The sequence below is a fragment of the Ambystoma mexicanum genome, chromosome 11 (genome assembly GCF_040938575.1).
Source record: "Ambystoma mexicanum isolate Mex_15411 chromosome 11, UKY_AmexF1_1, whole genome shotgun sequence".
Taxonomy (NCBI): domain Eukaryota; kingdom Metazoa; phylum Chordata; class Amphibia; order Caudata; family Ambystomatidae; genus Ambystoma; species Ambystoma mexicanum.
Genome location: NC_090934.1, coordinates 1452750196 through 1452762267, shown reverse-complemented (window position 1 = coordinate 1452762267; position 12072 = coordinate 1452750196). Strand labels below are relative to the sequence as shown.

General features: G+C 47.2%; 1 protein-coding gene across 2 annotated transcripts in view; it reads right to left on the bottom strand.

Moving 5' to 3' along the window:
• Positions 1 to 6175: 6175 nt before the first annotated feature.
• LOC138504546 (gonadotropin-releasing hormone II receptor-like) overlaps positions 6176 to 12072 on the bottom strand; it is a 243584-nt gene continuing 237687 nt past the window's right edge. For both annotated transcript variants that reach the window (XM_069625107.1, XM_069625108.1), the window contains exon 4: positions 6176 to 7288. In XM_069625107.1, coding sequence (XP_069481208.1) covers positions 6891 to 7288 — 398 coding nt within the window. In that variant the 3' untranslated portion in view covers positions 6176 to 6890. The remainder of the gene's footprint in view (positions 7289 to 12072) is intronic.

Here is a 12072-nt window from a genome sequence, read left to right as displayed (position 1 = left end):
CCCCTTTCTCTTGGGCTTTGGAGTTATTTTATAAACCATTTTTCATTTGACAGTTGACTAGGGGACTAGATGTCCCGGGTTTGCCGGGACTGTCTGGGTATTTGTACCTCTGTCCCGGGGTCCAGAGACCTATTCTATGTTTAGAAGCCCATCCCAGGATTTGGCGATTGGGTGGCTCCCATCCCGGTTTTTGGCAGAATATCATGCAAGGCCATCATCTAGGGGTCAGGGGTCGCACCTGCGACCCTTGAGGTCTCGCTTGCTACCCCTGTGGTCTTCCCTGCTACCCCTGAAAAAAAGGAAACTGAGGCTCTAAGGCTGGGGCCAGCAGAATGTTGCTCTTTGTTTCTGGAGTGGTTCGTTTTCTGATGGCTATTGCCAGTATGATAGCTCAGTGGGATGAGGGCTTGCTGCTGCAATGTGTGTGTCATCTCCAGGTTGGAGGTTCAAATCCCGGCAAGATCAACTCAGCCTTTCATCCTGTTAAGGTTGATAAATGAGTACCAACACAGGTTGGTTGTAATTGTATGTATCATTTTTCTATATAAAGCGCTCAAGCGTAAGTGCTATATAATAACACATCATTATCGTTTGGCCTTGAACATCTGCTTGCATTCACAATCATTTGGTAATATGGGCCTAGACGCACTGATATTAACTATACATATGGTGATCCATTCTTGAATGAAATGTATATCACTTTACAGTGATATCGTCACCATATTTTTCGTAGTGTACTTAGAAACAGTGCTATGTGATGCCGCTTCCTGTTTTGCCAAGGGGTGAAAGGTTGTGTTCCATCGCTTCCCGTGATGTCACTTTGGGGTGGGGTCAAATGACATCACTTCCTGTGATGTCATCAAAGGTCAGGGGTCATGTGATGTCACTTCCGCTACCCCTGGCATTTTGGTGAAATGACAACCCTGATATCATGATTTTTGGCAAAAACTAGGGTGGTAGCCAACCAATCCCCAAATCCCAGGACAGGGTTTTTAAAATTAAAAAATTCTCTGGACCACGGGACAGAGGTGCAAATACCTGCGCTGCAACATGACTTGGGACAGGCCACACACATAGAAGTAGGACTACAGTTTCACCGTTGAAGCTGTAGTCCTGCTTCTATGTCAGTGGCCTGTCCCGGATTTTATTTTCCAAATCTGGTCACCCTACAGTTGACTCATGAGAAGCTGCAAATGAACATATGTAACATTTTACAGAACACAGCAAAATAATTGTGTACTATTCACGTGTACCTTTTGTTTCATTAATAAACATTATAATCATATTGCACATTGCAAGCACTTGCGGTAGTTTACTGAAATTGTGGTTAGCTCAGAAAAATGGTTCTGAGACGTGCCCTGCCGGGGCTCGCTAATGTCCCCTGCCAGCCCCAGCTGATAAAGTCACTAGAGGCCAAGGATTTGTTTTCTAAAGCCTGAAGCTCTCGCTCACATGCAAGAGCTTCGGGGTTTAGAAAAAAAGGAAATTTTATCCATAATGGTAGCACCGGCACCTGCAAAGCATCCCTTTAACCAAAAGATGCCCGTGAGCCGGTGCCACCATTATGGAAGAAAAGGTGAGGCCGCTGGAAGCCAAGGCCTTTTTTTCTAAAGCTTGAAGCTCTCGCTCATTCGCAGGAGATTCAGGCTTTAGGAAATGAAAGCCTCGGCTTCCAGCTGTCTCACCTTTTCACCCTTAATGGTTGAATTGGCCCCGCGCCGGGCATCCCTTTAACTAAGACATGCAGCAATCACCTGCTGCATCTCATAGTTAAAGGAATGACTGGCAAGGGGCAGCATTGCCATTATGGCTGAAAACATGTGATACTGTCCCCAGCCAGGCATCCCTTTTATATAAGGGATGTAGGGTCCATCACCCTCGCACCCTGAGGTGCAAGGGCGATGATCACTGCAAAGGGATGCCTGGCAGGGGTCAGCGCCATCATTAAAGAAGAAAACAGATGGTGTTGACCCCACTAGGCATCCCTTTAGTTAAGAGATGCATAGATTAGTACCCTCTGCCTTAGGGGGAGAGGATGCTGATTTCTGCAAAGGGCTGTCTGGCAGGGGTACCTGCATTCCATGAAGCCAGGGCTCGTTAAGGGGGCATGGCCTAACTTTGTGTTGTGGGGTATTCTGCTACTACATAACATATGGACATTGTGGGCTCAGAAGGGAAGCTAGTGTGAGAATTAGTAGCAGTTAGTGTAGTTATCGGTAAGTCTGCATTTGCACTTTTCTGGCATCTTGTGTTACTGAAATATATGCTCTTTTTTGCTGGGAGTTGAGACAGTTCACACCTGACAACCTTCAAGACATGCCTCCATAAAGAGTTGAACTCGACCGAGTCAGAAATTGGAAAAATGTGGCCTGAGACGTTCCCACCAACATGGCAACTGTGCCTTGAAATGGTTCAGTGGCGCAAAATGCAGCACCGCCAAAACTTCACCGGTGGTGGGAATACCTTTTAAAGATATTGGTGAAGCCTATCAGCTTCCGTGAAGTTCGACAAAGCGTGCCCAGGGTTGTCTCTTCATATTGAGGATAGCCTCTTGAAACCCAGGCAGTGTTTGTTTATTTATTTATTTTTGCATTTATACAGCGCACTAAGGCCGGGGCATCAAGGTGCTGTTACATAACCATTTACTCTTAACAAAAAAGTACTCGCATTTTACAACATAACAGATGTCTTGATATGATCATTTTCCTGGTACATAATCATGTTAGGTGAACAATAGAGTTTGTAGTGCTTTTCTGAAAGTCCAAAAGGAGTGCTCAGCTCGCAAGGTGTGTGGGATAACTTTTCGGTAGGTAGGCTTGTCAATTAAGATGTGTGTGTGTGTATGTGGTGTACCACTTCTAGCATCTTCTCTTAGATTGGCGATGATCAACATGCCCTCAGGAGTCCTTCGAGTCTTGTTTTCCTCTTTGCAAGTGGCAGCAATGTTTGCTGTACATATGCCACTGACACCAGGTGGCGCTGTTGCGCCGCAAAATACATGGCAGAAAAGGCATGAATTAAAACTTAACATTGACAATGCTTACACATATGAATGTGTTGCTGAACAATCAAATGGTCAAATATGCAGAACAATAACAATTGCAGGGTAAATTAGATGTTAAAAAAGGAAATTGTGACATAAGGCAAGAATACTTTACTCTCACTAAATTATCTAATAAAATATAAATCACTGATAAAAATATAAGGAATACAAAATTACACATCAACATAAAAACACACAAAAAACACACAAAACCTAAATTGGCACCAGAAACTCCCAGTCGGGCTGAAAACCTGGCTCAGTTTGAGAACTCAAAATCGACTTAATAATTTGTTTAACTAACAAAGAACAGAACCATCTACTATGGGTAATGGCAAAAAAACGCACAATCATGTTTGGAAATGTGATCATTTCAAGAATAATGATCACAAAAGAAATATTATTATATGAAAACAAAACTCTACAAAGGGGTAACACAGGGCTTGCAAAATCTACTAGCCCACTCGTATTGGCCAGGAGATTTTTTGAAGGGTGAGTACCATTTGCAGCGTACTCTACCTTGTTGGACGAGTATGAGGATGTTTGAAACTTTTATTGACATATACTGAAAAAAGAATCTTTGTTTGCAGTAAATGGCAAATAAAGGTTTCAGTGTGCATAGTTAGCCTTGGGGTGGCAGCAGTGCACCGAATTTGAAGTATGTGTTGGGTGACAAGCAAGGTTATGTAGAAACCATAGGTAAATATTTTGTCCCCTATTACCATGGGGCGAGTGAATTTCTCTTAGGTCAAGTATGTAAATGAAAAAACTCGCCCTGCAGCTCTAGTGGGATTTTTAAGAATTTGCAAGACCTGATAACATGGATTCCCAGTGAACATCATACAAAGATGTTGCGGAGCAGCAGTACCTGGCCAGACATGGCATCCATGCACTGGCTCACTCACCTTTATGAAAGCCTGCCTGAGACACATTCTGGAGAAGAGAGATGCATCGGAACTAAATAGCATGGACCGGACCCAGCATTTCTAGGCCACATAGACAAAAAAGAACAATTACTCCAGAAATGTTAGGACTGTTGCCAACTCTAACACAAAGTCATGCCTACAACACAGCAGTACAAGTGCTAAAATCGCTTTGATAATTTATTTGTGACTTTTTTTGCCTGGTTAATGATATTAACATGGCGCAAAACATGGTCTACTGCATATACTGTGACCTTTGGGACCAGAAGACCCAGGATTAAATCTGAAATTTGCTATATGACCAAATAAATGTATCTTTGGCAAATCATGGTGTGAAGTTGTGTCCCCACGCCCTTATTAGCCATATCTTCAATTGCCTGACTCCAGTATTAATGACTGGTTATTTATACCACACTTAATAACCAGAAGTTTCTAAGCGCGGACCCAGGGCTCAAACCTGTGTATCCCCTGTGTTGCTCCCAATCTTCTTACTTCCAAGGGGAGCGTGTTGCCCCTGAGCTATCCTCCCGACCCAATTGAGTTCTCTACAAAACCTGGACATTTCTGAGGGCATGGGTTTTACAACAAAACATCCAAACCCATTCAAATCATTATCAAGGAGATCTGGGGCTGCAATACCTAACGTTTGCACCACTGCTGAAAGTGGAGCAGATACAGCTAGAGCCAGTTTTGCTGGCTGGGGAATATGGGATGGAGCAAGCCAACATGAAGGTTTTTGCAATGGATTGAAATGGTTTTGCTCATTGTTTCCATCAGTGTGTAGAGAATAGAGCAAATTTTGAATCAATGCAAGAAAACTGAGCACAAAGGCTGTTTTTCAATATGTCGGTCTAAGCAATAAGGAGCAAACACATTTGAACTTTGTTTGACGCAAATTCTGTTCCTTCTTGAGTCATGCAGCGTAGTGCAAAATCGACTCTGTAGTTGTGATTCATGGAAAAGTGCGCATTTCTCCCACAATTTCAGTGCGCCGAGAACGACAGTGTGCGAGCCTTCGTGCAGAATGAAAAATGCAGTCGTGTGTATTCATGGAATCTACTGCGCACAGTAATCGTATTCGCAAGTCGTGTCCGGAACACTCCTAACTCGTCCCCACCCAAAGCATAAACAGCTAGAACAGCTACTTTTGCGTGCTCACCCGGGCGTGATTACATGCACCCTTCAAAGAGTGATGGGGTCCCCCGCAAGCAGGCCTGCACCCTGTCAACATGCATCTGATACTTCGTAACTCGGGTAAAACGCGGACAATCTGCATGGGAAGCCCTGTAAACTGTTCCTACACCCCACTACACGTCGTACATGCACCCCTAAGTTAGATCAGAACCCTGTCTGCGTGCACGCACCCCTGCAATTCCACGACTGTGCTGTGATTACTATGCGCAAGTGTTTGTACGCCTGCCTACAGGTGGCATAGAGATCAAGGGATTTACGTGGCCATTTCTCTGCCGAGAGGCTGCACGGGTGGTTCCGTGAATATGTGTAATTTGGTGCAATTGTGGGCATGCGAGGGACTTCCTGCGGGCCATCTCTTGGTACACCCACTTTTTTGCAGGTTCTTCCACATTTTCTGTTTATCACCCCCTTCCCAGCCCTCTGCGGAAGCCATGCCCACGCTCTGCATGATCTCTCACGCAAGGCACTCGACGGCTCGCGGTGACGTGCCAAGCCTGCGCAAACTCCGTGCAAGTCCTGTGAAAGTACAGCACATTCGATTCCATGAATCAACAAATGGGATTCTGCACGCAGTTTGGTGTGCAAGCACCCTATTTCCCACGCAAATGATTCCATGAATCAACCAATGGGATTCTGCACACAGTTTGGTGTGCAAGCACCCTATTTCCCACGCAAACAATTCCATGAATCAACCAATGGGATTCTGCACGCAGTTTGGTGTGCAAGCACCCTATTTCCCACGCAAACGATTCCATGAATCAACAAATGGGATTCTGCACGCAGTTTGGTGTGCAAGCACCCTATTTCCCACGCAAACGATTCCATGAATCAACAAATGGGATTCTGCACGCAGTTTGGTGTGCAAGCACCCTATTTCCCACGCAAATGATTCCATGAATCGGGCCCTGCGTGTTTTCATAGGCAACTATTAGAAAGTCGCATTTTGTTTGTGCAATTTTTGTTGATAGGATTCAACTAGGTTTTTTTTTTATGGGGTGGTCCCTGCATGCCCTAATACCCCCCCCCCCCGCCCTTCCTCCTCCCCTCCGTCTACTCTGCTACACATAAACATATATGTAAATGTAATTGATCGATTTTAAGCAAAAGCGCAGAAGCAAAATGCTGACTTTGAAATAGTTGCCCATGAAAGCAGGGACTCTGCACAAAATCAGACTGCTTTCTATTTTTCCCCAGTGCACAAGCCTTCACGTGACATAGATTGGGGCAAAACCCTGTTTGCTCATTTCCTTCTAACACATACATTCCACTGCATTGGCTCAATGTTAAGCACTGGTGCAAATATGAGATCATGACTCATGGATTGACTCATGGATTGCCTGGGGAGCTGTGCTCTCTTCCAGCAGTGAAACCACGGTGCAAGGTGTGACGCATCGCCCGCCACTTCCCGAAGTGCACCTGACGATGCTGTCCTACAGGCGGGGCTTAAGAAAGAGTGTGCAAGTCCAATGCTGAGTGGCTCTGGCAGCTGTCAGTCAGCTGGCTGAGAGCTCGTCAAATACTGGCTTGCCAGAGGTACATGTATGAGGGGTCTTCCTGGGCTCCAGCTGCATGCCTCTTTATTGCATGCCTCTTTGTGAATGTCTGGGGAATTTGATTGTCATTGTTTTCCAGTGGTTCTAGCACAATTCCTCCCTGATTTGGCTTCCCTGGACAATTGCCAAAAGAAAATACAACGGAAAGTCAATGTTAGTTTTCAGTGAGAATATCCTGTCTCAGAAGACGGTCTGAACTGTGGAGCCACTGGAGGGCATGTCGGTGGCGCCATCCTTGATGTTGAGCTCCGATCCTGACAACTCTTTCTGGGCTTTCTTGCACCCGGTCAGTGCTGAGCTCACTCTTCGCAAGCCTGTCCGTAGGTCCTCCCGGAAAGAGGGGGTGTATAAGCCATATATGACGGGGTCCGAACAGGTGTGCAGCAGGCCGCAGAGGAAGAGGCTGTGGTGGATGTACTCGGGTGTCTCGTGGATCATCTCGGGACGGAACCAGTACCACAGTCCTAGGAGATAGTACGGAGCCCAGCACAGCATGAAGGACGCCACGATGACCACGGTCATCTTCAGGGTTTTCAGACGGGCCTTGGAGATGTGGTCGCTCTTACTTCTCGCCAACTCTGCGGGGAAATAAAACAGAAGCAGCAAGTTAAGGGTGTCTTCCCATTTCATATCCTGGTCTTTGTCTCTCTTATGATTCACGTTTGTTTTTAATATATATTGCATCCCAATTTGTTTACATGATTTGTGTGTTATTCAGGTTTCCGCGGGCAATAATGCTTCTTAATTCCCAGGGCTGATGTTAGGTAAGTGAAACACGGTCTGTCAAGACATTTGAGACATACACAGTAATGATATCAAATGTTGTGGGATTCCTTTGTCTCCTACGCGTGCTAATATAAATATTGAGCATTTTGTATTATATTGTTTGCAATCTAGGTCAATAAGTTGTGAATATTGTTATCTTCATGTGACCCAATATAGATTATTGCCTCTGGATGTTCTCTGGAGAAACATTTTGAATGGGAAATCCTCGCGTGACTGCTGCGGAGAGAGGCCAAGGAGTGAATGGGTAAGCTGAGAGGAGAGTGAACCATGCTCTCCCCACCTAGTGCCTCATTACAGGAATTGTGGCAATGGTCAAAATGTGGGATTTTAAATACAACTTGTTTTTAAAATACCACCCAATTGCGCTGGGATCACACATGGCGTGGGAACGTAGAAAGTACCCATCGGGCAAATATGGGGTATTTACCCTCCCAGTGCTTTTTTATTTACCCTTTAAAGTGCAGTACATGATTTTACTGTTACCAGGATACCCATAATGGGAGCCCAGACGGTAGCCCCATGGGGAACAGATAGGTCAATGTATAAAAGGGTATCCGTCAGTTACTGTGCGACAAAATGTTGAATGCAAAAATGACGAATTTCGAGGGGAACATTTCCCTGTAATTATATGTTGGGGTGCGGGGGTGGGGTAGGTTTATAAAAAAAATGAATGGGGAGTATGGGGATGCAGGGGTCTCCCCCGAAACAAATTTGCAAAGACATATTCAGCATTTTTTCATTCAACATTTTTGGTTCTTAGTAATCACCCAGTTATCACACAGTAATCACACAGATCCAATAGTGGGAGAAAATAAAATATCGTTTCCCCAAGGACGTTCTTTCCCGGAGATATAATTGCTAGTAACCTTTAATAAAGGAATCACAATGGTAAGCAAATATGATGTGCAGGACAATTTCCTGATGTATAAGCGCCCAATAAATAAATACATTTATATGATTTGGTACTTGTAACGCCCCTTTACACAAGTGTTTCTAGGCGCCACAAGACAAAGGAGGGGAGACAGAGGGTGACAAGACAAACGATCTTACTAGGCCTTGTGTCATTCAGATCTTTCAAGTGCAACGAGAAAGTGCAGGGGAGAGGGTGAGGGGAGAAGTGCAGGGAAGGGGTAGTGCAATCAGGGCAGCAGGGCTCTGAGTAACTGCCAAGACGGCAGAGGACTACACGAGTGCAGTCCCAAACCGGAAAGTGCTAGGTAGGCTGGAAGGCAGTGCAGGGGGACTGGTCAAGGGAGGGGGGCGTGCCACCCTGTATAAATCTGAGTGCAGCCACGCCGCCAGGCAGGACGAGCAGACAGATTAGCAGAGGAGAGGGAGCGAGAGAAGGAAGAAGAGAAGAGGAAGGTCTGGAGCAGCTTCCGGAACTTCAGGTGATCCGGCTGAAGTCGGAGAGGGGAAGGGAGGCCATTCCAGAGGGAGGCACCTGCAGAGGAGAGAGAGATCTACCCCCCCCACTGTTGGTTTGGAGAAGCATCTGACCTCCAGCAAGTTTGAGGTAACTGTGCTCAGGGCTCCAGAGAGAAGGTATTTAAGAAGAGAGGGTCGAAAATAGAGAGGCCCGCAGCCCCAGAAAGGCTTTTGGGTGATTCAGAGGGACTTAAACCTGATCCTCACAGCCACCGGGAGCCAGTAGAGAGATTTCAGAGCTGGAGAGATGCGGTTCCTGGGCTTGAGGCCAAGGACAAGTCTTGCAGTCCTGTTCTGGATTAGTTGCAGATGGCAGAGAGTAGAGGAACGCAGGCTGAGATAGAGGCTGTTGCAGTAGTCCAGCCTAGATAGAACCAGGGCTTCAGAGACAATGAGCTTCTGGGGGAAGGTGAGAAAAGGTAGGAAACCTCTGAGGAGGTTCAGCTGAAAGTGGGTCTTCTTGGCAAGGAAGGTCTGTGATGTGTGGAGAGAAGGAGACAGTGGAGTCGAAGATAACGCCAAGGGGTTTTGCCTCACAGGATGGTGAAGGATTGGGCCCAAGGAGGGCGGCCAGAGGGAGAGAGGAAAGGCATGAGCAGGGGTCCCAATGAGAAGGATCTCTGTATTACTGGCATTAAGGCAGAGATCGTTGGAAGCGCACCAATCCTGAATCGCGTATAGACAGATATGAGCGAGGAGGGAGAGGAGGCTGTAGGGAGCCTGAAAGAGAGCTGAGTATCCTCTGCATAACACTCAAAGTTAGAGGAGAAAGTAGAGATCAGGTGGGCCCTTGGGGCCATACAGGCATTGAAGGGCTAGGGCGAGCGGAGAGGGCCCTGGGGAACACCACATGTGGAAAGAGAGGTGGTGGAGAAAAAGGACTCAAGTTGGACCTGGAGGTTTGGTCTAAGAGTAAAGGGGTCAGCCATGCCAGTGATGCCAAGGTTCGCACCAAGACCGGAGCAAGGGAAACCATTTTGTTCTTAATGGTTCTGGAGGAGCAGGGGAGCACCTGTCTGGATAAAACGTTCATAGACCGGACTTGTCTAGAAAACTCATCAGGAATTATGGGAGAGAGAGAGGAGAGAAGAAGAGAAGAGGGAAAGGTGGCTGGAGGGAGGATGCCTGAGCGAGGTAGAGGGAGAGAGATGAGGAGAGGAGGAAAGCATGGTCAGGATGTCCTGAGCTTTAGTGGTGAAATGAGAAGCCAGGGTGGTACAGAGGGCCTGGGAAGGAACAGGAGAGGTAGAGACTGCAGTCGGACTGGCCAGCTCCTTGCAGATTTTAAAAAGTTTGGCCATGCTGTTTGAGGCCGCAGAGACGCTGGCTTGAATGTGAACCCTCTTCCTGGAGAAGATGGAGAGTCTGTATTGCCTTTACAGCAGGCGGCCGGCCAGTTTGTCAGAGGATGTGCCTGGAGCCCTCCGCTTCCGCTCAGCAGCTCTGCACTTGCGTTTCAGAGCGGCCAGGTCAGAGTCATACCAGGAATTGCACTTGGAGGCAGGCTTCAGACGGATCCTCATGACAGGGGTGAGGATATCAACAGGATTGGAGATAGAGGCATGACATTTGGAGAGGGCTGTTTCAGGGTGGGAGTCGGCCACAGGGATAGGAGGAGGAGAAAAAGTAGAGGCAAATGGGGCAACTGACACCCGCTTCATAGGTCGAATGACCAAGAAGGAAGGTTGCAGTGCTGGGGTAGGTTTTGCCAGGGGGACAGATAGCTTCAGGTGAGAGGAAAACAGAAAGTGGTCAGTCCAAGAGAGTGGAGTAGTTAGATGGTTAGAGAGGGGGGATGTCTGAGGAGATGTGAACATCCAAGGTGTGTCCGGCTGAGTGTGTCGGACGAGAGGGAAGAATATAGAGAGAGAGTCGCAAAGGTTGCGGAAAGGGTCAGAGTGGTCAGAGGATTCCAAGTGGATGTTGAAATCCCATTGGAAGAGAAGCTGAGAGGTAGAGGCAAGGAGAGAGGAGGAGAGATCAGCCCATTCAGAGAGTAAGAGGGCGACCTGGCCAAGTGGCCTGTAGATGGTAGCCAAAGTCAGAGAGAGGACAGGAGAGATAGAGAGCCTGCAGGTCAGGCATTCAAAGGAGGAGTAGGCCTGAGTGGGAATGATGGAGGCAGGGACCCACTCAGGAAAGATCAGGTCCACTCCACCTCCAGGAAGATTGGTCCTGGGTTCGGAGAGGATCTTGTAGCCCTCAGGGAGGAGAGTGTCAAATCCTGTGACAGAGCTGTCTGTGAATCGAGTCTCAGTGAGAGCGAGAACATCCAGATCAAGGTCTTCGAGGAGGAGGCAGATGCAAAGGAGTGCTTGATAGCAGAGCGAGCATTGAGAGTAGCTACGCCGATGAGGTTGCCATTTTTGAAAGACTTCTATGGTGGGGTCCAGGAGAGAGGTACACCCAGTGGAAGAGGCAGATTGGCCCAATACAAAGAGACTAGAAGTCTGGACTAAGTGGCAAAGAATCACAAGAAAAATTGAGAGCCCTACTCACGTGTCTGTCTTCCTTATTGTCAAAAAATCACATGCCTCTGAACCAAACCAGATGGTGGTGCCAACTCTCCACTTGTGACATGAAACTATGTAGCCTTGTCGAGCAGGACATTCTGGCGTGACCAGTTCAGCGCACACCATTATGGCTCAGTCGTTTGGATGGGAGTACTGTTTGGGCATGCCCTGTTCGCTGCAGCCACTGAAAAAAACGAAAAGGAGCGTACACAGGGCTGTTTCACATGGAGGGAGCCCTCCTTACCTCTCAGAATGCTCTCTGCCCTAATCATTTAAATATGCCTCATGAATTAGGGGGGGGCAGGAATACCTTGTCCTATTTTTGTGTGGGTGCCGTTTGAGGCATGGTTTCAACCAGAGGGGTTAACTGGTGCAGCAGGAATGAGATCAGAAAAGGACCAGAAAAATGATTGGTAACAGGACAGGAAGGCAGGGGTGCCGCTAGGTCTGGAAAAGATCAGGGGGTACGCTAATATTGGGACTGGCGGAATTCAGGGCTAGCTAGCATTTTGGTTGCAGCACCTAGGCTTCTATCTGGGACTGCAACCAGAAGACCCGGGGCTAGAGCCGCCTCAGCCCCCCCCCCCCAGCAACGCGTCTGCAGAAAGGAGAGTTGTTTGCTGTGTGTTTGTGTT